The 25,772-nt window shown below is 39.4% G+C and overlaps 1 protein-coding gene and 1 pseudogene across 1 annotated transcript in view; both read left to right on the top strand.

Annotated features, from left to right (window-relative positions):
- LOC139718831 (uncharacterized) overlaps positions 1–2,493 on the top strand; it is a 32,686-nt pseudogene extending 30,193 nt beyond the window's left edge.
- Positions 1–25,772, top strand: part of LOC139718849 (uncharacterized) — a 33,707-nt gene extending 7,935 nt beyond the window's left edge. The window contains exons 2-9 of the mRNA XM_071630314.1: positions 3,244–3,381; positions 5,683–5,845; positions 7,425–7,593; positions 11,118–11,303; positions 12,622–12,887; positions 14,156–14,377; positions 23,855–24,050; positions 24,659–25,772. Coding sequence (XP_071486415.1) covers positions 3,250–3,381; positions 5,683–5,845; positions 7,425–7,593; positions 11,118–11,303; positions 12,622–12,887; positions 14,156–14,377; positions 23,855–24,050; positions 24,659–24,818 — 1,494 coding nt within the window. The 5' untranslated portion in view covers positions 3,244–3,249 and the 3' untranslated portion in view covers positions 24,819–25,772. The remainder of the gene's footprint in view (positions 1–3,243; positions 3,382–5,682; positions 5,846–7,424; positions 7,594–11,117; positions 11,304–12,621; positions 12,888–14,155; positions 14,378–23,854; positions 24,051–24,658) is intronic.

Below are 25,772 nucleotides of genomic sequence, written 5' to 3'. Positions count from 1 at the left end.
ACGATCAGCAAAATGATTCATGTCAATGGTTTGGCAAACGTGAAAGTGACGTTAAGTTTAGATCCATTGTTATGAGTGAATTCGCAGAGATTCGATAAATGTCATAGGTGAAGGCTCTCGCAAAACACAACTCCATTCACTTACAGGGTTTTACCTATCATGCGTATATAATGCTGGTTGTTTGATCCCATTATCATGTGTTTACTAGTATCCCGGTCCCCACCTCCTTCCATTGCGTTGCAATTTCTGACTGAGTTTGACCAAAATCTGGTCAACCCCTCCTGTGTGAAACGATTTAACCACACACACACACACATACACACACACACACACACACACACACACACACACGCACACACACACACACACATGCGGGTCAATTTGGTCGATGAAATAATATCATACAATGATTCAACAATGTTTATGTGCTGTATAAAAAAGTGTATATACTGATCAAAGAAAAAAAAAGTAGTCCAGAATGGCCTATGTATCCACTGCCGCGTGTGGATGACATATCATACAATCATCACTCCTTTTCTAACACATCAGAAATAAGAATTCGCTTGAATTACGCGTTAAGATGGATTTCCTGAGCTCTGTTGACGATATTTCTGTGCGTCTGTGTCGTCGAGATGTCTTTACCATTCAGAGTTCTGGAATATTGTCGCTTGGAAACTATGGGAAATTAGTGGATGGAACCAGGCACACAGCACACACACCGTATGCATGAAATGATGATGATGATAGGCCTACAGTCATGTGCTATACACATGTATACGTGTCATGATCAATGTATTGGTCCAAAAAAGCTTACGTTAACATGATGGCTATACATCTCTCTCTCTCTCTCTCTCTCTCTCTCTTATATCTCAATATATAGAAGGTTATGACTATAATATAATTCATTATGTTATGTATAATACTGTATGTTAACATGTTCATAAACATAAAATGTATCAAACACACACACAAGCACACGCACACACACACACACGCACACACACACACACACACACACACACACACACACACACATATATATATATATATATATATATATATATATAAATGTAGTCACTTAGGTTGAGAGTTACAATAAGTTTGCTGAGTTTCTATAATACGCGATAATCCATGCGTTGTTCCCAGCAGTTAGTATATGCTTTGCGCACACCTCTGTTTCAAGCGTGTTTCTTCTTTCTTTGGTATAGATGAGGTTTTGGATCTCAATCCCTCCCGATGAACCAAAGCCATCCAATTATTGAAACCACAATGACACCAAGGAGGTTCAAGAGAATAGATTCACAACTGTCTTATTTCCTTTGAGCCCCTGTTCGATGCCGCCACTTGAAGCATGTGCCAAACTGGATCTGCCGCGCAAAAGGAAGACAGTTGACTCGTGTCTCATTACGTAATCACCAGCTGCTTTCTAAGGAAGATTATGTGGGGTTTTTTTTTTTTTTTGGTAATTACTTTTCGCCATTCGTAATTGCAAAAGATAGGTAATATATATAAACGTTGGTGATGCGCAAGAAATTGGGCAAAAAAAAAAAGATGAATAATAGAAATGAAAATTACTCGACTGTACATGCCCGGGAACTAATCTGATATATCTATTGATAGAGAACTAGGCTTGAAGATTATTTCATATCAGTTGTATTTGTCGGAATTATTTGGAAAAGTGATAAAACCGACTTTTCACTAGGGAACAGATTTAAACACGTTCACATGATACAGTTCTGATTTTCACTTTACCATATGTTACTAGACGAAATTGCCTTTTTTTGTATATGCTTTATCATTAAGTGAGATTTTATCATGTAATAAATGAACAAGCAAAATACAGCCTACATTATAATGTTAACGTTCAAAATGAATCCTTAGATTGCTCAGCGACGGCGTCATCGAACGTTGATCATCAAAGGCACAAAGTTAAATGCACCTGTAGAATTCTTTTGTACATCTGTAGAAAACTGACAACTGTTTGAACAATACAGCCAGTTAGAACTCTATCTTTTTAACACCATTGAGCTACAAAGCACAAAGCTTAATGGTGACACCGTGCATGTCGGAAACGAGCCAGACCGTGCCATGTTATTACGCCGTGAAACAGCTCGGGAAACGTTCGTTCCTAGACCTCTAGTGAAGCGTGACTTTCGAATCCCGTGTTCGAGTGGGTGCCAGAAAAGATCTTGCACTACTCAGTATACTTCAAGCTCCTTGACTATTCTAACCCTTGTAGTGTTAGGGTCTTTTTTGGTGCGAAGATTCAGAAGACCTTATCGAGCGTTCATGCGGAAAGATCGCAAATCAGCACATGTACGCTGATATAATAGATTCCCTTATTTCTAATTCGGTAAATTCTTAGCCTTTGCCAAGGCCTTGGGACCTCCATGGTTGGACCATGGAGCTAGTAAGCTCCATGGTTGGACACCGCTGTCGCGCTCAGCTGGACTGGGCTCGCTTCGCTCATCCGTTATAGCCATCATACAGTGAAAGGGCCCTGACAAAAGGCTAGTGAATTCTATGACAATAGCTTTTTTGTCGATTGTTTTCAGGTCAGATTTAGCATTCTCAATGGTATAAGAAAACTGTTTTAGCTGTCAAGCTACACGTATAAAATCTGCACTACCAGAATGTCGGCTGGGGGGGGGGGGGGGGGGGGGGAATCAAGAATCGATGACTGTAACGAAGATCAAATTTGACCTTCAATTTAAGCTCAGTATAGCCACAAAAATGCCAGTGATTGAGTTGGAGATCAAAAGTATAGGAAGGAACTGTCGAGGGCTTCAACCATGTTACTGTTAGAGTTTGTATTCGCATTTAGTTCCCTGCAATCCAAATGTGTGTTGGCCTCTATTGGTACCTTTTAGTCTGCACATAACCAAATTTCTAAACACTTCATGAATATTCATTATATATTTTTTGAACATAATTATGTCTCTTATTTCTGCACCCTGTTACGCCCTACAAATCATCTTTATTCATATTCCATGCAGCTGTGACATCCTCCTCCTGTAACACTTGAGATGAACAGTAGACAAAAAATGTGCCTTTTCCATTCGTTACTATTACATTCTACTCCCTGCACTTACTCACAACAGCATCACAAGTCATGCTATTTTCTTTCTAAAGAATCTAGCAAACATAGCAATGAATGGTAATCGTTTTTGATAAAGTTTTGATTATCTGTCACGTATAACGCCGTATCTTTCCAACGCTCGAATCCTTGTTTCCGCATTCCAGCTCGACATGGCCGCTAACGTGGAGGAAAAAGACCCGGGGATTCCCCTCCAGCCAGCTACAGAGGCCACGCCCTTCGCTAAGGGCGATACCAAGACATTTGCAGCAACACAACACGATGGATTCAGGGACGACGCCCAGGTAGGTGTAAGAAAGGCAGCCTAAACACTGCATGATTCCATGACATTTGCTCCTGCAATAGTTCCTCCAATGAAATATATAACCACGCTATAGGAAGCCAAATATAAATTTTACCCATGTAATAATAACCCTAACCCTAATACTCACATGAAACTAAACCTAAAAGCCCTTTCGCCACCTTAACCCGAATCCTAATCCTAAGTTCTTGGAGAAAATTAGACCGGAGCAATAATAATTTATTGTCGCAGGAGCAAATGTCGTATCATCATAACACATAAGCATGCAGCTCCTATCTGATGAGTTAAAGCGTGGCGCATTAACGTCGATTGATAAAGAGCCACCCTTATATTGCCACTACGTATACGGTATGCATTCTTCTAGGAAATGCGCAAAGCAATACCGTAGCATGTAGTTAAAGTGTTCATCATTATCATCTTAAAAACACGACATTACTCTGGGATAAAACATGATCAGCATTACATGCGATCACGGTAGGATGTGTCAGAGAAACTAAAAATGTATAATACATTAGTTAGAACTTTTGTAAGTATAATTAGGAAAATAATTTTCATTGACATTATGCTGGGCAAGTGAAATGAAAAAACAAAGCTATTGGTTTCTGATTAAGTGTTCATTTTGTTTTAGAAGGGCGCAGATAATGACCGAGATCAAATTTATTGCTACGACTGAGAGACTATTTGCACTGTGATCATTCTCCCTTGCAGAGATATGGATCACTTCAAAGCAACTCATCTTCCCGCTTTTGAAGTCACAATGCCTCTTGACATTTGGGTGTATACCATCGCATGATCAGCAGTTTTATATTCAAATTGTTGTCAATATTTTAATCAATGCATGGTATCAACCTTTTGTCGATTTCTTCAAACTTCGATGTATATATTACTCCTGCCATATTACATTTATATGTATATAAATTATTACTTCTGATGTATATACTACTCCTTTAACATATATTTAAAGAAGAAACCCAGTCCAAATGTAAGTTAGTCTGATAAAAAATGAGTACAGTTTTACGAGTTCAACGGTAAAAATTTGGCTAACATCAGGATGAAATAAGGAAGTTATGAAATTTTGAAGTTCTGATAATTTCTGCAAAACAGTTCTTGTACAGTGAGTATGAATATGCAAATGAGTGAGCTAACCATGTCATACCCTTACAATTTTCCATTGATCGTGTACAACAACAAAAAAAAAAATGCGAAAATTCAATGTTTCTGTCATTTAAGTCTGAAACATGACGTTATTCCTGGTTGAATAACTTCAGAATAGTGATCAGTTAGACATATGAGGATTTGAGCCTCGGGCATGATTGCGTTTGAATGAAAAACTGGAAATTTCAAAATCTTATGTACAAACTATGTGGTAAGTTGTGAGGGAATGACATGCTCACTTTGCCATTTGCATATTCATATTGACTGTTCAAGAACTGTTTCCCCCAAAAATAACGAAACTTCAAAATGTCATAACTTCCTTATTTTTCATCCGATTTCGATCAAATTTATACCGTTGAACTCGTACTGTTTACTCTCTCTTATCAGAATAACTTATGTTTGGACTGGATTTCCCCTTTAAAGCTGGAACGATATTAACGTGAAGTATATGTTACTTAAATCAATCAATTTAAATCTCCGTGATCTGATTAACATGATTAAGGTTAAGAGAATGGTTACTTCTGCAAAGTTGGTCTATAAATGTAAATAATTATATATATATATATATCATGGCTCGACACTAACTTTTTTGTTTGGTGGCCCGATGGGGCCACCAAAATCCTAAATTTCAAATTTTTGGTGGCCCGAGAGAAAAATTTGGTGTCCCGAAAAAAAAAAATAAAAGACATTAAAAGTCCTTTTTTTTAATGAGTCGAATATTTCAGTTTTATGAGAGTAGGAATTAGAAGTTGGACATAATTATAAAACTCATAAATAAACTTCAACAAACTTGCAACACTCACTCTCAGGCACTCATTAAGTCCTTTTCATCCATCCTTTAAACAAATTTAACTGCTAATTTCCTGCGTAAAAAGTTACGAATTTATTGACATACTTTTCAAAAAATTTTGGTGGCCCGAGGCGGGCCACCATATTTGCCCTTTTTTGAAATTTGGTGGCCCGACTTTCATTTTTGGTGGCCCCGGGCCACCGGGCCACCGTTAGTGTCGAGCCCTGTATATACGAGTATAGATATATATATATATATATGTAAATGTGTTGTTACTGTATTCACTCAATCCACATGTATAAATGAAGGTGAAATCCCTCTTGATCTCATCTCTCGTAGCCGATTAGCCCCAGTGGGCAAATTCAGGGCAATCCAACATCATCACCACCCGAGCACAAGGAGCTAAAGTCCGGTATGAACGTACCCCAGACGGCCATCTTTATTGCCAGCCAGGTGTCGGGCCTTACCTTTCTGGTCATCCCGCCCCAGCTTGTCGACAGTGGTAAGTGAATCTCCTCATCCCTACCAACTCATCAATCGCCTCACATCAATCGGCTTAAGGGATGGTATAGTTTTGGGTGAGACGAATTTTCGGCTTTCTAACTTTTTTTGTGAGATAATTGCAAAACCACCAATGAAATATTAAAGATCATACAATTCTTAGAGGAATTTAAATCGTATTTGATGAAAATCGGTTTTGAAATGGCTGAGATATCAAAAACAAAGTAAAACAAAGTGATCCTAATTAAAGGTGGGTCTAGGATTGCTTTGGATTAGATAACACATCTATTTCAAAATCAATTTCTTGAAATAAACTTTGAATTCCTCTTAGAATTGTATGTTCTTTCATATTTCAAAAGATGTTTCTCATTAACTCACAAAAAAAAACAACCTAGAAACTTGAAGCCGGCCATGTCAACCAAAAATATACCATCCCTTGAACCCCTTCCACTATGCATGATATTTTGGTGTAAGTCGATATCAAATCGGCAGTCACAATGGAAATAATATAAGCAAACGTTGACCTTTTTTTGTGACTACCTTAAGTGGCTATGTGGCTGTCATCCTCATTCAGTTCTCCTGCCAAAGGTGCCTTAAAAGGAGCCTTATATACCTTCCCAAAAAAAGGGTTTTCTCAACATCGAAATGAGTGACCTCAACGGAAAGCTACCGGTAGATCCTCACAGTAACTAACAAAGTTAATGCTGCAAGTGCTCTTCTGTTGTTCGTTTGGCATTATTTTCCCTCTGAGAAGATGGCTGGATAGCCCTTATTCAGATCATGCACTAGCTGATCATCCATGGCATGGGATCCGGGTGGATGTGTGTGTGTGTGTGTGTGTGTGTGTGTGTGTGTGTGTGTGTGGGAGGGGGGGGGTGAGACCACTTCATCGTGTTATGCGCTCTGCTCTTTGTCATGAATGCATGAAATGGCATCTTCTATATACGTGTATGAGTTGTGACTTACTCACAAGACCTCGTGAGACCTCCATTTTGTAATGTCCAATCCGACGGACAGAGTGTTTTGCCTCTTACTACTCCTGGATACTAGAGCGGACGGGATGATTTTCACACATGTTGCTAATCCATAGTAACTTTTTTCCACATCCCTTCTTTCAAGCAATCGTCTCACTGATAAAGTGGAAAACATCGCTCAATCCTTTATGAATATATATATACTTACTTTTTTGTTTAATCTGCAGGTAGGCCTACATGACTAATTGTGGTGATATTTGGTTGAACTTTGAAGATTATGATTTTGGGTGATGTAATTCTTCTGGTGTGCTATAGTTGGTGTAAAAGGAAACGTACACTTTTCAGTGCAACTCTGTCATTACCGTCGACAAAGTCCAAATATAGACAATGTCAATGGAATATCTATGTAGGTGCCGGACAGCTAGGTAAATGTAACTTGTTCAGCTAGTTTTGTTTAAGCCACTGGTGTTGTCATACAATAATATTGTTTAAAGCGTCTGAAATAGATTGGCGAAAACATCTTGGGGGGTGCTGTCATGTAATAATAATATCTTTTATAATCTGATAAGAATTGTGTATGTTTCCCTTTTTCACTCTGGTCTGCAGGGTGGCCAGGCCTCTTCGTCTACCCAATAGTGTCGGCCATCGCAATATATACGGCCGTTCTACTCGGTCGCTCCTGGAACATATTACGCCGAAGGAAGCCCGAGATGTGCCGAGACTGCCGATTACCCTACTCGGCGCTCGCCGGCGAGGCGTTCGGCCCCATCGGCAAGTAGGTTTCCACATGCCCTCCTGCGATCAGAGCAATCAATCCTGTTATTTTTCTCAGTCCTGGTTGCTCAATATCAGTATGATATAGTGTTATATCAGCACTGATGTTTTCATCATCTCAGGTCTTACTGAATTGTTATTCTTTTATCTATGTATATTACATTGTCTTCTTTAATTGGTTGATTGGATGAAAACTATGCTTAAAAAAAAATCAATGCAAAGGTGTGTACAATGTAAATAGTATGCCAGACTTTCGCGTGGGAGGGAATGTCATTGTTATCACGGTGTGCGCATTCCTCGATCACACTGTCCCACTCGATCATACTGGTATTATATGGTAATATTGTGTTCCAGTGCTCAATCTCAAACACGGTGCAGACTTGGAGTGAAGATGAGATGATGCATTACTCTTACCTTGTCTTAGCAATTCTGATCTAATTCGCAGAAAGTGAAAATGACAATGATTTTGATATTGATGAAAAAGACGTGAAGAGGGAAGGAATACGTCAGTATTTCAGAGTGATCGTCGTTTAATCCATGTTCATGTGATCCAAATACAATAATCACGCGTAGCAGTGAATGCGTGCCACAAAACACTTTTTGAGACAAACGCTTTGCGTGCTACGAAAAACCCGCAATGTACAGCATACAATAATTCTCATTGTCAGTTTGTCTCTATTATCATCTAAATTTTTCCCTTGTGATACACTTTACATGATTAAAGTTTGGATTACGAGGATATGCTTAACAGAATAGGCCCACGAACTGTAACGAAGTAGGTCTAATGACAAGGAGCTACAATTGTATTAACATAGTCGACGGGGTAGTATGAATTACAAACTTTATGAAAGCTGTATGTAATACGTAAATCTGAAATACTATGTTTAAAGGGATGGTATGGTATTGGTGGATATGTGGATTGGACTTTTAACATTTTGCGAGATACCAAGAAACCGCTTTTGAAATGATACAGAGCATACTATTCTATGGGTAATTCAAAGTTTATCAGATGAAAATCCGTTTTGGAATGGCCGAACATCCAAAAACAAAGTAAAGCAAACAATCCTATGATAAAAAGTGGGTTCCACCTTTTATTTGGATAGCTCTGTTTTTGATATCTCAGCCATTTCAAAATCAATTTTCATCAAATTACACATTGAATCTCCCTTTAAATTATACGCCCTTTCATATTTCATCAGAGGTTTTCATTATCTCATCAAGAAATGTTAGAAACCTAAAGTTAGGTCTCAATCAATACTATACAATCCCTTTAAGCCAAATGTTAGAGCTAGGGATCCAGATAAGTTTTTTAGTAATGCACTTAATAACAAGTTTGTCTGTGAACATAATATATGGCCATCTGCAGTGCTCTAACTGGGGTACATTTATCGTGAATTTTTTTATAACTGTATTAAGGCCCAAACTGGAGCCCTGTATGTGTTATTGTTCAGTGAGCCTTGGAGTCTGCAAAAGGCAGTTGTTGTTATTCAAACCACATGAGTCTTTCGTTCTACTGATCTGTTGGAACAATTTCATCTTTGTGTTCTTGTTGTAACTGTCTCATGCTCTACTGCATACTCTCGAACTCAGGAACGGCTCAAGGTGCTTTGAACAATCAGAAAAGCGCTGAATAGGTGGAATGCATCGTGTCTATAACATGAAAGAGTGTTCACATGTTTGTAGAGATCAAACAATAAGCACTCATTCGTTTAGCAGGGGGAACGCTATCGACTGCAGTTCATTCATATCACACATTTTTTTTATTATGACTGTGACTGTGTCTGATTTTGTCGTTGATTGTTTTGTTTCGTTTTGTCTTGTTTTGTTGGTATCTATTTGTTTCGAGGAGCCTTACGATTCAATTCAATTTTTATTTCCTACTCGTGGAGTGGAACACCTTCGACAACCCACGATGGCTTTCGTGGGGGTTCGTGAGGCTTTGAACGTGATTGGATAAATAATATAAGAAAACATGGCAAATTTCTACTGAACCAAGCTCATGCAAAATTGCACTAAAAATAAACTAGACTGGCTTCAAGGTAAGCTAATTATGAATAATTAGTTTGAGAAACCGGATTTATGACGGATCAGAACTCATCCCACTCTTCTGGTTTCTCCATCTAAGTACTTATAGGTTACAGCTCGTTATTCCGAAAGCTCTTTAGTCAGAAGATTCGTTATTCCGAAGATTCGTTATTCCGAAGGTTCATTGTTTCGAATTTCATTTTCGGATTAACGAATCTTCGGAATAACGAACCTTCGGAATAACGGCACAAATGTTCGGATTAACGAACCCTTTTTCTTTTTTGGATTAACGAACCTCTAGGTATAGGGAATTTGTGTGTTTCGGATTAACGACCCTTCGGAATAACGAACCTTTGGATAGCGAACCTTCGGAATAACGAACAGCACCCATAAAGGTTTGTGCCTGCGATGTCATGAACCATCAAATACTACTATCAACGTCAAGCCTATATAATATAATCAATCAATAAGAAGTTAATCATTCATTTTGCATCTGAGCCAAAGTATAAAGATTTGCTCATCAAATCAAATAAGGACACGTATATCTTGCACAGGTATAACAGTCGATGAGATATAATTATCGTCAGAAATATGCTCCTCCAACTTCTCTGCATACGCTACAGTGAACGTGCAGTCTGCCTATGGGTTCATTTTTGGAATATTCGTACGGAATAACGTTTTGGGTGAAGCCCCTTGTCCGAATCATGGTCGCCAGGGCATGAAAATTGATGGTGCGATTGAAACCAGACATTTTCACGTGACTTGAGCAAAGGGATAGCAAGGACGATTGCATCGAACGATTTTATTATGACTACACAATACTATTGAGTTGCGCAAATTTCGTATAGAGGTTGCTCGGCATTTCTATTCTTCTCTTGGTTGTGTCCGACAACATACACATTGCAGATTTATAGAAGTACTGGCATACGTCTACATTCTCACCACTGACCCAACGACAACACTCTTTATAGCACAGCCTGCTTATCATACCAATCTGAAGTTGCCGACAAGGTCTCTGCGAAGAACATAGGAGATTATGAATTCAACACCGAAAAGCGGGTGTTTAAAAAAAGGAAGAAGAAATAGTTGGACTATTAGAAATCGTAGATCATTGATATTTAGTCACAACTTCTAGAAAGTTAATAGTCATCAAAACTTTCAGAAAGCCAATATAGTGATTAAAATCATGCGTTTCTATAAATGGGAGCCCTGGAAATAGTGTATACCTAGATATAATAAGGAGATCGGTAACGTGACGTCAGCTCTCAGTACCGCTCTCTGCTCAAGTTGTGCAACTTTGCTCATAATGTATTGGTTGTTCATGTTCAAAGAAGTGAGATACAGCAAATGTATAACAGGCAAGTGTAATTCAAACAATTTTCAGTCCCTAGCTCTGCTGGGTGATATATGAAAGTCACAACTCATTATTATTATAGGTCTTCCGGCAAACTTTAGTGACAGCCAAAATTCAATATATTTCTTTCTTCTGTCATTTTACAGGAGTGTTATCTCCTTCACGATCGGTGTGATAGGATTGGCATCTACCTGCACCTTTCTTCTGGGCGTGTCCGAGTTGATGTTCTCCATTATCTACCCGTATCAAACGTTCAGCTTCTGCCTCTGGCCCCTCATCATATTTATCGTTGTATGTCCTCTGCTGTGGTTCACTGGACCCAAGGAGCTATGGTATGATCAAAGAGCAAAAAACAAAAGGCAAAACCACAAAATAGAATCAAATAGATAAAATCACATGATGGGAAAGAGCTAGAAAGCGCGGTATTTATGCCGGACATCGCTTGCAATTACAATTTGCCTATACAGTATACAATTTCAGCTTCAAGCTGATCGAGCAATCACCAAATATTTTCTACAACGTGTGTTGGGATTCAATGGTTGCTTTGCTGCATGCAGTTGTTTCATAGTTGCTTTTAAACTGCATACCAAGACTTTGTTTAATAGACACTGATGTTGATGTAAATTTTACTATAGCGCATGGCTTGTGAAACATATATGGTCGCACCTTATTGATGGTACAACATAATGTACAAAACACACAAGGCATACACAATATCATGCTCAGCTTTATGTCAGATGTTGACAATCAATTTAGGCTTTTGATTTTTGATGACTAAAAATATGTAGACCCTAACATCAATAAATATTGTAATTGATATGATCGAGTAAGAATTATTGACAAAACGTTAATCTACGCTGGACCTGGACGATTTTATATTAGTAGTTCTTCCAAGATGTGGTATTATTAGCCATTGCCCATTCATGGCTATTGTGTGGGGATTACACACGCACTCATGAATACACGTAGGCCCTATTCAGAGGCGGATCCAGGAATTCCATAAAGGGGAGTCGCCTTTACAAAATCAAAGAGAGGCGCATGCACCCCACCCCCATTTTTTGTTTTTATTCCTTTTGTTCTAACAAAAATAAAGAGGGGGCGCGCGCCCGGTGCGCCCCCTCTGGATCCGCCAGTGCTACTTACTTCTGTACGAAGTTTTAATCTTACAAAGGTGGGTTAACATTGAGCAAAACCTGAAACGTAACTTCACCAATCAATAACCATGAATGTCATCAAACCGATTAATGATATATCATTTTACAGTAGCCGCCTTATAAAACTGTAGCCCCTACACATTGTTCAGCTTTAACCATATCAATTTTGGTAGTGTGTCGTGGATAGTTCATGAGGGAATTATGAATAATTAAAGAGCGAATTTTGATAACCAACTTATGAATTATACTTAAATAAACACATGTTCATGTGATACTAGTATTTACACAAAATGTAAATACAATGTATAAACAATATCAAAGCAACAATTAGGTGCAAATGAACACGTAAGCATATTGTGCGTACATGCACAGAACATAATTTACACGAATGATAGCACAGCGAGAAGAAGAAACGCTATAACACTGACAGGTGTGTATCTTTTCTCTTCTTTATTCAAACCTCCCCCTTTGCTCGTAAACCCTTTCCCTGCTACAGGGAGATTGCCGCTGTGGGAACGTTTGCAACATTCCTCGGTACTTACATTCTGGGACTTAAGTCGGTGGGCGTGTTGGGAGGCGTGTCAAACAAGCCGCTTCACATCATCACCCATTCGAGCAAGTCGGACGGCGGCTGGAGTGGAATCTTCGGCCTCATTGGGTCCTCTTTCTTCCTCATGGGACCACACTACCTCTGGCCCACGATACAGCGGGACATGGCCGAACCTCAACACTTCACCAAGGCCTTGGTCAACGGAATGGGGAGTACGTTCGCTCCTGACCACACCAACACATTTATTACTATAATTTAGATATAAACATGCATGCACTAAAATACCCACTTACCATGGTTTATGTGTTCATTGTGTTTCTACGCCCTGGACTGCTGGCGTTTTTCATCCTGGAGAACTTAATACCAATGACCAGGGTCATGTTGCTTAAAAGTCTCGATGAAACATAAGTCAGAAATTCAAACATAGGTCTATGAATACTCAGTTCTGATTGGCTGATGCCTAACTTATTTTTGTTTTTCTAACTTACGTTTGATTATAGCTGTTTTTTTTTTCTTTTTTGCAAACAGGGCCCAAAATCACATTGCTGTGACACAATACATCACATTCTTTAATGCCACGCAGAGCACGTACAGGACACAGAATTGACGAAATTAACCCATTGATGACGGGGTGATATTGCTAAAACCGCATTTCCCATAGACACTCGCCGAATATATTTGGGACTCATCCTCAATGGGTTAATACTGCTTGGAAACTCAAATTAGATATCTGGAAATCTAAAAAAAAAAGAACGAAAAAGAAAGTGTAGGCCTAAACTGCATTGCAAATGCTACTCTAGTCAAATTATCTACGTTATATTGGAGAAGAAAGAAAGCAAGATATCCTGAGAGTTGATGAGAACGAGAACTGCATTGTGATGAGGAAATAAGCCTACCAAACCAGGATTATTATTATATACGAGGTCTCTACCATGTATATGCTTGCTTGTTTGTTTTTGTGGGTTTTTTTTTCCTGGTTGAGATATATCACCATATACGAGGGCTCTACACTGTTTATGTGTTGTTGTTTTAATTTCTGATCGAGCGATAACATATATTGCCTTAGAAGAAATTAAATTTTTAAATAGATGAAACTCTCCAATCTGAAGTTGTAGTTTTTTCAGGGTTATACATTGCATGTCTTCGTACACAGAACGTTATTTTCTGTAAACCCTTTGAAATCAAATTAGAATGCAATTACGTGAATCAAAGCAAGTACAATCATTTACTTTTTTATTTCATCTTTTTTTTTACCTTTACATATTGATCTCCCGCATTGACAGTGATTTTATGTACATTTTGTTAAAAGTATACTGAATATTCTATTTCGTCCTACTTATAAAGTATTTCGTCAAAGTTGGGCAGTTTTTTTAAGTTTGAGTTTTCGTAATCGGTGAGAGAGTAGCATGCGGTCGTCCAAAATTTGTCCTTAATGACGTTATTTTTCTTTTCTGCTTGACATTCGTTCTCCCCCATTCAGTGCAAGTGATAGCCATGTACGTGTTGGTCATCCCCATCTGGTTGGCCTACAGCTCCCCGATCGCCGAACTCGGCTACGTCGAGAGCCTTCTCCAGGCCGTCCAGCCCGGACCGGTCCGGACCGTGGTCTCCGTCCTCCTCCTCTTCCATTTCGTCGCCGTGCTCGTCATGAGCAACAACCCGCTGTTCCACGAGCTGGAGCATAAGTTTGACGTTCCGCACGGTGAGCTCTTTGTATCGGTGGTGGTGGCATTCACGTGTTAAGTATAATTGTCCCTCTTTCAACCCGATGCCTCACACAGATCTCGTATTCCTGTCCTACTGTGTTCTCAGAAAAATGTAATGATCTACACTGTAATGCGTGTTTGCAAATACTTCCAGGTCTATTCCCTCCCTCTTTTAATATTTCATTGGTTGTACATGAGTATTTTTGTGTTGTTCCTCTTGATCAGTAATGCTTTAGTGATATCATGAACTAACAAAAATAATTATGAGTATTACTATGACTGTTATTATCACTGTTATTATTACATTTATCACCATCATTATCATTATTATTATCATTAAATGAAACGGGTTAAGATATGAGGTATGAGGTAAGATATTCATCATTATCAGTAATATCGTTGTATTGCACCTGGGTTTATAAGCAGGAAGTAAGTTTCAGTGTCTGTACGTTGGCCTTTATCTTTGCATATAAATTCAAACATTCAAAGAATGAAAAAGGAATACAAGACAGACAGATGAAACATTCTTCAAACACGAGAAAATCAAGGGAAGAGAAGGAAAGGGCAGTGGCGGAAATGAATAAGTGAAAAAAGAAGATGAAAATAAGCTCTAACTAACATTTTCAAAAAGAAGCCTATTATACCCTTTATTGAGAACCCTCGTCCTTTTGTAAGACGAAGTCATATCTCTTTGAAATCAACGTCTCTCTCTCTCTCTCTCTCTCTCTCTCTCTCTCTCTTGGCTCCTGCTTATTCGTCATAATGTGTAATAGTGTACAGCGAAGTTTGTGCGTGTGCATAGAAAATTATGATTATCATTGCACAGGTAAATCTGCCATCACGCTTGAGTATGAACAGAGAAAAAGGGAGAACGTCAAAGTTTCGTTCATTTTTTCTTCCAATTAAGTCGGAATACCAGCTCCCATGTTAAAATACCTGCGTGACCTGACGCTGTTTACTTTTGTTACGTGCTTAGTACAACGCTTTGTACAATAAAATAATAGCAAAGGAGAAGGCTTTCTGTAATCTATTTCCTTGGAGCGGTCTATATAGTATATACGTGGAATGGATTTAAAACAACAACCACATATTTCATGTTTGCAGTCACAGTCAATAGCTGTGCCAACAAAAGGACCTTATTTTGTTATTCTAAAGAGTTACTCCATAACCGAAATGAACCGAAATGAGCCATTCTACGTTTGTTGTGTATTCAGCCGTTTCTATCTTTGTTGTAGGAACTCGAGGTATTGTTCTGCCATATCTCCGGTTCAATCATCTCAACCCCCTCAGTTTTTCTCTCCCCCCCCCCCCCCTCTTTCTCTCTCATACTCATTCTCTTCAGTCAAACAACCTTGTCGCTGTCATTATTAACGTGTGATATGCTAAGAGAACAAAATAGTATTGCATTCATCAAATAAAAACTCGAACATACAAAACATAACGTCTAGATTGTTGAAAGCGCATTGTGGCGATCTGCACACAATTACTGTGACTCTCTGCACCTCTAGGGGACATTTCATTGAGTGTTTTGTCAGTGATTTTCACTTTCAAATTTGCTCTCAGCCAATAAGATGCATAAGGATTACGGTAGCTTATAAAGACCAAGTAGTGTAGGGATCCATGGGTGGCCCGATTCAGTCGCTGTCTACGTATGAGGGGCATTCGAAAACCACGAATAGCCCCGGTATAGGCATATGGTAGGCGAAAATGTTCCTCACAGCGTATACACACATCGGTAACGGTCGACTCAAGTCGAGATTTAGTCTGGGCTCCGTCCCCTTTTCCTTGGTGCGATAAACCAAGAGAGGGCGCAAATTTTCTGATTGCGATAATCGAGAGACTGTGCGCCCAACGAAGGTTTCTCGGGTATCGCAGTTCTCGGCGTATCGCAATCCTCGAGTGTCACGCCCTCATACGGCTTGACGCGTACACGATCATCGCTACGAGTAAAAAGAGTCCAGAAGCTAGACTAGTCGAGATTCTGCGGCTGCGCGTGTGTACTTACATCAATCAGTGCACTGCAAAAACATCGGTGTTAGATTTAACACCACGGGTGTTAAATCTAACACCGATCAAATGTCAACAGAGGACCACACCCACAGGTGTAGAAAGTATGTTGTGATGGTGTTGAAAACAGTGTTCACCTGGCACTTCGTGGTGTTAATTTGACACTATATAGCTGGTGATATTTTTGACACTGCGCTGGTGTTAATTCAACAATGACACCGCATGTTGATTTGATATCGCTGGTGTTAATGTCAATGGTACAACATCCGTCCAGCTTCATAGGAGACCACACCAACTGGTGTTACTGTGGTGTAAATATTTCACACCTTTTTTTTTTCAAAAATCAAGTATTTTATCGGAAAATTTTTGATCGTCTTGTTGAAGTTCAAAATCAACGAGAAAAACAGTGACTAAGAGACTCTTCAAAAAAGAATCTTATATTTTTAAGTGACACCCGGAGGTGTTGATCTAACACCACAAATAAGCACCGAAAATTTAACACCAGCTCGGTTTTTCATATTTAATACCGGACTTTTTGCAGTGTGGTAAAGCTATGCACAGTTCTTTGCTAGGATTCTCGAATAGATTTATCCGAGCCGGGCCAGCCTTCCCACTCCATTGTATACTGGGTACCAACGCTACCAGGTCTTAGGAGTCCTTGGTGATGGACTGATGGTGACGTCATGTTTATATTAAAGGAAGCCAAAACCCAAAGAGAAATGGGGATTGAGTGAAAGCAGCAACATTTAGTAGAGGCTACTATGTAATCCCGTGAGATTTTTGTGCCAAAATTGATTTTTTTTGGCTAACTTTGTCAATTTGGGGGTGCTGAATCCAAAAAAGTTTGGTTCCATTTTTTCCGACCACGTCTTCAGCCGCCATTTTGAATTCCAAAATGGCCGCCATAGTAAACTGTAATTTTATCTATATCTCATTAAGTGAGTGTTATAGAAGCTTCAAATTTGGTGCAAAGTGCATGGTTGTGATGTCAGACACTCTGGTATATCTTTTTCTGATATTGTGGAGTGTTTTGATGCAATTTGTAGGCTGCCATCTTGAATTTCAAAATGGCCGCCATAGCAAACAGTATTTTGAACCATATCTCATGCAGTGAGCATTGTAGAAGCTTCAAATTTGGTGCAATAGCATGGTTGTGATGTCAGCCACTCTGATATATTGTGGCTTGTTTTGATACAATTTATAGGCTGCCATCTTGAAATTCAAAATGGCCGCCATAGCGTTTTTACCCATATCTCATGTTGCAATTATTGTAGGAGCATCAAATTCTCAGTAATAGACATGCTAGTGGTGTCCAACGTTCCAATACAGCTGTTTCCTATTGTCGATCATAAGATAGGCCACCATCTTGAAATTCAAGACGGTGGCCAAAGAAAAACATATGATACTGTGGTAAGCGCCCTAGATAAATTTGCCAAAATTGTCTTAGACCGAATTCACTTTCAGGTCACGCAGAACGACAGCCATCTCTTAATTCAAAATGGCCACCATAAATTCAGACTGTAAGGACGAGGTTCCAATGACGTCATCAAGCCATCCTGAGGGGCAAAAACTGTGTGTGTGGGGGGGGGGGGGGGGGGGAGGGGAGGGGTCCCATGCCATATCCCATAAGTGTGGGCAAGCGTGTATAAGCGTTACATCCCACGTCCCATAATCTATAGCGCCAAGCAGGTATGTGATTCGCTTACACGTGATTTTTTTTTTGCCTCTCAGGTAAAACATTATTTGGTTTCGTGGAACCTCGTCAATAGTTACATTCAATCCCAGTTATTAAATATTTGTACAAAAGTAAGCATTGATACGATTAAAGGTGATCTTCAAAAACTTGATGCTGCCTTGAGAGAATGAAGACAAACACGGAAAAGTCTCGCAATGTCAAGAAATGCCATGGTCACCCTACCAGGCATCCCATTCACAAGCTTGTTTGTTGACCACAAAATAAAACAACTCATCAGGGAGCTCATAATTGCTGGATGTATTTCTGGAATAACACAGAATGAATAAGGAATGCCAATGAGTAGGTTTTTCCTGATTGCCCTTGTTTGGGTCATCCTCAATTATCAAGACTTCCAAGATGCTTACTGCTGTACCGCCAATGACTCTAAAACTACCAAGGAGCAATAATAGCTCAGTTCTGTGGCACTTTGGATGCATCAGAATTCCTCAACAATTTAGAACTCCATCACACGAGGGTAATCTCAAAAATTATCACTGCATTGAAACTGATGAACGTGGTGTTTGTCAATCAGGTATCGGAAACATTCAAGGAGGATATTCTAGAAAAAGATGAAAATGGATGTTTTCATGTTCTGTACTAAGAATTTGTATCTGAAAGAATTAAAAAAAATCTGTCTGGGATAATATGAGAAAGGCCAGTCATTCAGCTCTTGCAATTGAAATACACCATGTAAGATTGGATCAAAAGTCACTAAGCTTAAGAAGACCACTACCTCCTTATAACACTTCTACCGGTACAACAGTCTGATAGACCTGGCATTATCCAGTCATTACTGGAGGATACAATTATCGGAAGTTATAAGTTCTACTGTTCTATCAAGTAATACCACAATCACTCTTCATCTCACAATTATGGCCTTCTCCTCATTCTGACTAATAAAGGTTCATTTTTCATACACATGCCTTAGAAACCCACAAAACTGAGCCAAATAATCAGCCTGAAAGTTGAAATACTGATCAATCAATTCCATCTGACACAGAACGGGGAAAAAAGAAACAAAAGGTTCATCAAAGATGCCATGGGGGCTGTCACCCGTCACAATGAGGAAGCAGATATCCTCATTCCGTTGCATGTATTAAATGCTACTACAAGAGCAACAGGGAATTTCAGAGATATTGATGATTATTACGTATAGACACTGACATTTTCATTCTCCTAATAAATCTTTGCTTTACTTTTAATACTGCATCGCATGTTGTCTGCTCCATCACTTGAAAAGGGGAGATGATTAAGTACAATTGACAATGTTGAGAGATTATGTTCTGCAAATTGTTGCGAAAAACAAAGGTCTGCCTGGTCATGCCTTTCATGGCACAGGATGAAGTTGAAAATTTGAGGATGTCTCAAAGAGTAGATGGATCAAGAATTCTCTAAGCCTTGAATCATGCAGAATGTCCAATGACACAGTCCATGCCTTCCAGAAGTTGGGCGTGGATGACTTCAACCTGGACAATCTCCCGCTTTGCTTTCGTAGAGTCTTGATACAACACATCCAGAGAACAAACCTTGTAAACCTTCAAAACCTAATTTGTGCCTCTACCATACAGGGGAATTTAATATGGTACATTGTAGTTATTTCCAGGAGATATACATAAACTGTGCAATTAAATGCTTTGAGCTTCCTACACCAACGGTGGCCACATAATTCATTATCATGTTCATAATAATGACAAGAAATGCAAAAGTCATTGTTTCTGGAAGAATTTAGAACCAATTCTCCCCTGTGTACAGCCCTATATACAAGTGCTGTGACTTTAAGAACACATGCAGGGAATGAGCCTAGAAGACATTAACTAAAGTAAATTTCCAATAAATTTTCTAGTACACGGCTAATATTGTTTATTTAAACTCTACAACCAAATCGTCTAAATGGGGGCATTTAGTCACCCAGACACAGTTATTGAGGCACTTTTGAAAGTCATTTGCTTTGACACCGGAATCACATGATTTCCCATTCACAAGTTTTACCCAAATGTATATGCTCTTAAAGGAATGTTTCCCATGGCAGCCATTTTGCATTTCAACATGGCAGTGTACCTACAGGAAGCAGTCCCTCCTATGCAATGATAGCACTATTTATTGAAGTGATTGACTTACACATAGGTCCTACATGAAAGTGCTCCAGCATGCTTGAGTTTGCAGGGTAAAGATCTTACAGTACCAGATATGGGTCGAAATCATCTTGAATTTCATGAGTGGCAGCCAATGCGAATAATCCATTATTACAGAATGTATATGATTATGTGTGTGTGTCTGTGTTTGTAAAATAATGTACAATGTACACCACCATAAACATTGATATGCCTAAAAGTTGCTTGTCGACCACAGATATTAGCTGAAAAGCAGCCATTTTGAATGATAAAATGGCAGTCTCAAAAATGATCTGCAATTTTAGGGAGGGGATCAAAGTACATCTGAATGTTCAACATCATGAGCCCGGTTTATGCCCGAAATGTGAACTTTCTGTATTGTTTACAGCATGAAATACGGGTCAAAATATACATTCTGGTATGGCGGCCATTTTGAATTTCAAGATGGCCACCTATTATATCAAATTGGACCATCATTTCAGATAAAGATGTTTCAGAAAGTATGATAGCAAACGCATGCTCTTTGCCCCAAGTTAGAACCTTACACAATGCATACAATATGAGATATAGGCCCAATTACATTTGCTATGGTGGCCATTTTGAATTTCAAGATGGCCACCAACCAAAATTATCCATCATTTAAAACAAATATGTATATACTTGTATTAGCATATCTGACATCATAAGCATGCTTTTTGGCCCAAATTTATACTTTCCATAATGCTTACAACCTGAGATACAGGTAAAAATGCATTTAGCTATGGCGGCCATTTTGAATTTCAACATGGCAGCGCTCAAATTGTATCAAAACAATCTACAATATCAGGAAATGGTGTATCACAATGTCTGACGTTATAAACATGCTTTTTGCATCAAATTTGAACCTTCCATGATGCGCACATTATGAGATCTGGGTCAAAATACAGTTTGCTATGGCGGCCATTTTGAAATTCAAAATGGCGGCTGAAGACGTGGTCGAAAAAAATGGAACCAAAGTTTTTTGGATTCAGCACCCCCAAATTGACCAAGTTAGCTAAAAAAATCAATTTTGGCACGAAAATCTCACGGGATCCAATATTTCGACATAGCAGACCGTACTAATTAGTAGAACGCATCAGTGAAAGTTTGAGCAAAATCGGACAATCGAAGCAAAAATTATGAATCTTTAAAGTTTGGTGCTGGAACCACTGGATGAGGAGACTACTTGAGTTTATGACATCATGTGTCGACAACAATTATAAAGAAAATATAAAGAAAATTCAACATGCTTTCACCTTTCTTGCATAATGAAAGAGCACTTGACTAAACGCTTTCAGAAATCAGGGGAATGATTACTATACCCTTAACATATATTAGTATCAAGTTGATGGAATGCGTAATTTTGATGAAAATGAATTTTTGCGGAATTCCCTTTTTTATTTTCTTTATATTGTTGTCCACACATGACGTCATAACCTCTAGTCGTCTCCTCATCCAGCGGTTCCAACACCAAAACTTTAGAAATTCATAACATGCGTCGATTGTCCGATTTTCCTCAAACTTTCACCATTGTGTTCGGCCAAGGAGGTTTAAGAAATGGAGTAACAACAGTCTCATTCCCTTTGATCCCATGTCTCATGCCGCCTCTCAGAAATATTTGAAGTATGTGCTAAACTGGAGCTGCCCCACAGATAGGAAGACAATAAATTGATTCATGTGTCATTGCACCATGACTAGTCTCTCTCAAAGGAAGATATGTCTTTATGATGGTAATTACTTTTCGCCGTCCCTTCTTACAAAACAAGCGGTACAGTATATCGTATACAGACACAGGGATGTGCGAATAAAAATTTTACAAAAAGTGATGAAATAAAAATCAAAATTACTCGAGTTTACATGACTTTACACTACTACTTACTTATTCGAGGTCATGTATTTGCTTCAGCCGATGCCAACTCGGGTTCCATAAACAAAGTTGCGCCTCCAAACCTCTCTATCTAACATGACTGTCCATAAGTCATTAATGCTATCAAGGCCTGCGTCCTTCTTCAGGACACTGATCAAAGTGGCCTTACGCCTTCCTCGTTTTGCAGTTCCCTGTTTAGGTTCCCAGAGTATGAGGGAATTCGCAGATAGCTCAGGATGTCGCGCACAGTGTCCCGCTAATCGCATCCTTCTCTCACGCACTTTGTCAGACACCTTTGGCAATGTACCATACAAGTCATCATTTCTAACGTAGTCACTCCATGACACATTAAGGGCTATCCTGAGCATGCGTGTGTACACTCCGTCCAATGCTTTCTCTTGTCTGGCTGTAAGTGTCCACGTCTCTGCTCCATACAGTAATACAGACTCACTGTTGTGACAAAAAGTCGCCGTTTCATGTCGTCGCTAAGCTGAGATTTCCACACTTTCCTCATACTGTGCAAAGCATTCCATGCGTGGCCACGTCTGATCCTGATGTCTTGTTCTGTCGAGGCAATCCAGGAGCCCAGATACTTGAAGTCGTTCTTCACATCGAGTACTGCGCCGTCTAAGGTTGTGATAGTGGTATCGTCGATATTAAATGCCATCACCTTTGTCTTCTTTGCTGTGAGCCGTAGACCAATCTTCTTGCACTCCTTTTCCACTGCAAATAGCAGCTCCCTTGCCTTTTCAGTCGTACATGTATATGATATTAAGGCAATATCGTCAGCAAAATCAAGGTCAGTGATGATTACGGACGGAACACGACGGCTTTGACGGGGCACCAATGTAAATCCAAGCTCCTCCTCCTTGCCATTGATGGCAAGTCTCAAAGCATAGTCAAGGGCTACGATAAACAGAAAGGGTGCCAATGTGTCTCCTTGAAGTACCCCAGCCAGTATTTCAAAATACTCTGTCTCTCCATCAGGCGAGCACACCTTTGCATGCGTCTTGGAGTAAATGACATCAATCGCACGAACTAGTTTCTCAGGAATGCCTTAAGCGTTGAGAATCTCTAGGAGCTTCCCCCGATGGATGCTGTCAAAGACCTTCTTGAAATCGATAAATGTGATCACTGCAGGGAGGCTCCTATCTCTCACTCCTTCAAGTATTCTTCTAAGTGCTTTACACTAATCTATTATAAATGAATAAAGAATTATACTTGAAAATTATACCATTATCAGTTTCATTTGTCGGAAGTGATCGGAAAGATGATAAAATCGGCTTTGTAGTGAGGGTACAGTTTCAAATATTTCCACGACATACAGCTCAGGTTTACACTTCTGTACATAATCCTGGACAGGAGTTACTTTTGTTTCATATGCTTTATTATTAAGTGACCATTCATTCTATTTGAGAAGTAAACAAGCAGAATATAGCCGATATTATGTTAAGAGTTATTATTGAATCTTCAGATTGCTCAAACAGACGGCGGCATGGAACCCCGATCGTCAAAGGCACAAGTGCACCTGTGGAATTCTTCTGTGCATCAATAGAAAAATGAGGGCTGTTTGAATAATATACAGCCAGTTGAAACTCCATCTCTCAAACCTCCTTGGTTCGGCTAATGTTGCTGCTTTCACTCAATCCACGTTTCTCTTTGGCAATTGTTTGGGTTTTGGTTTCCTTTCATTGTCAGTAACAAGATTCATGAAATGCTGCCCTGCCTATCACAGAGTTCAGCTGGAAGCGAGTAGTTCTTCGAACCCTCATCTTCATGGTCGAACTCCTGATCGTCGAGTCGTTCCCGCACTTCGCTATTGTGACGTCACTCACTGGTGGCATCTGTATGACCGCGCTGGCCCTGATCGCGCCCATCTTCATTCATCTCAAGCTCCGCCTCTTGGAGACGGCTGACGATCCGGACGAGGCGTGAGTAATAAATAGCATGGAGGCGTGAGTAATAAATAGCATGGAGGGTGAAAGATGGGGGGGGGGGGGGGTGGGGGGTAGAAGGGGGTAGTCTTGGGTCGGGATTTGCAGGGTATGTGTCAAGTTGATATGTGATATTTACATGTATGTAATATTTGGGGGAGACCTTGTTTAACAAGCTGTGATTTTTCAAGGTCCCATACAACATTCCATGTAAACATCAACCTGGTTCAATTTTTGTAATTATACAAAACAACGTACTTGTCTCCACAAGGGGTCTGTGTTACATGTGAATGGTTTGTGAAAATAAATTAAAATTGAAGTTAGAAAACATCGCTTGAAACAAACAAACAATCAAGCAAAAAGCTTCAGCTCAAATATTTTCCATCATCACATCTCTGTTGTTATGAATTCAAGCTTGATGAAATTCAAAAAGTGTTTATTTGCTTTTCCTGATAGGGATCATTTCACGTGGGTGAGACCTATGGCTCGCAAAAATGAATTTGAAAATAATGAGTTTCAAACATATGTCTGAAATCCATGGTCTAAAAACTTCATCATATTTAGTATGTACACACTAACGTCGTATAAACTATTTCTAATTGCAGAGGCGTCTCCATGCCGGACAAGCTGGTGTGCATCCTTACAATACCAGCCTACATCATGATTATTGGAGGTCTAATCTACTACACCAAATTCAACATATCGGACGGCGTCACTATTCTCACCGTGCCATGCTACGTCAATGCCTCCGCAGCCCACGTCTAGGTTTTGCGCATCCCTTGCGAAGCTGCCTAATTAAGCCATTCGCCGCCACGAGAAGACCAGCTGCATGTCCTTTCTATCACTCGCGCGTGATCTTGTTGTATGATTGAGGAAGAAGGGGTTAAAAGGCGGTTTGGGCTAACTTGTCACGTGACTTGTCAAAATAATGTCTGCTTGTAATGGCTGCATTTTTGCACGTGATGTGGAATGTGCTGCAAATCAGTACTGATGTATCAACGGTAGAGACAATCAAAATGTTAGAACTACACGTTTGATTCCAGTTTGTCAACTAGTGAATCCGTCTTGTATTCAAACACTGCACTTTTTTTTTTCGTATTCAAACCTTTGCGTAATCATGAAATGTTATTCAATTAATGATATTAATTATACTACGCATGCAGTATACTGTTTGATATGATTGTCACCAGTAAATAATTTCACAGGATGTGTCTGTCACCTTGCTTTAAAATAGGATGGATGAACAAAAATATTGTCTCAGTGTGTCAAGAACTGAGCAATCTGACACAATTCACATGGTACATCGTCTACTTATACCACCAGCATTGTTATTCGCCTATTAAAAGCTCGTATATAGAGGCCCATGGATTGGTGAACCGAGATATCTAAGCACTCTCCTGTAAAGAGAGAAAACATGAATGCAAAATGGCACTTACAAATGGCGTTTCTCTGTCATGATAAGGCCTATATAGGGCGTAGCGAATATTCCTTTGTCCCGAGTCTCACCCAACGCTGTAACGTTACAGTTAATCACGTTTAACCTTGACGTTTCAGACCTGATTTCATGTACTGATGATTTGAAGAGACTCCCTGCCATAACAGAGACTTTCTCACCGTACCATGTCATTTTTATTATTCGGGATAGGAGAGCCATGTCATGGCAATGCCTTGAGTTATTTAGACTCCTGACGAGGCATTTTTTCACAAATCGAACCAAAA

The sequence above is a fragment of the Diadema antillarum genome, unplaced genomic scaffold (genome assembly GCF_040938485.1).
Source record: "Diadema antillarum isolate AM-2024a unplaced genomic scaffold, OU_Dant_1.0 scf00000100, whole genome shotgun sequence".
In the NCBI taxonomy this organism is placed as follows: domain Eukaryota; kingdom Metazoa; phylum Echinodermata; class Echinoidea; order Diadematoida; family Diadematidae; genus Diadema; species Diadema antillarum.
This window is presented reverse-complemented; position numbering and strand designations above follow the sequence as displayed.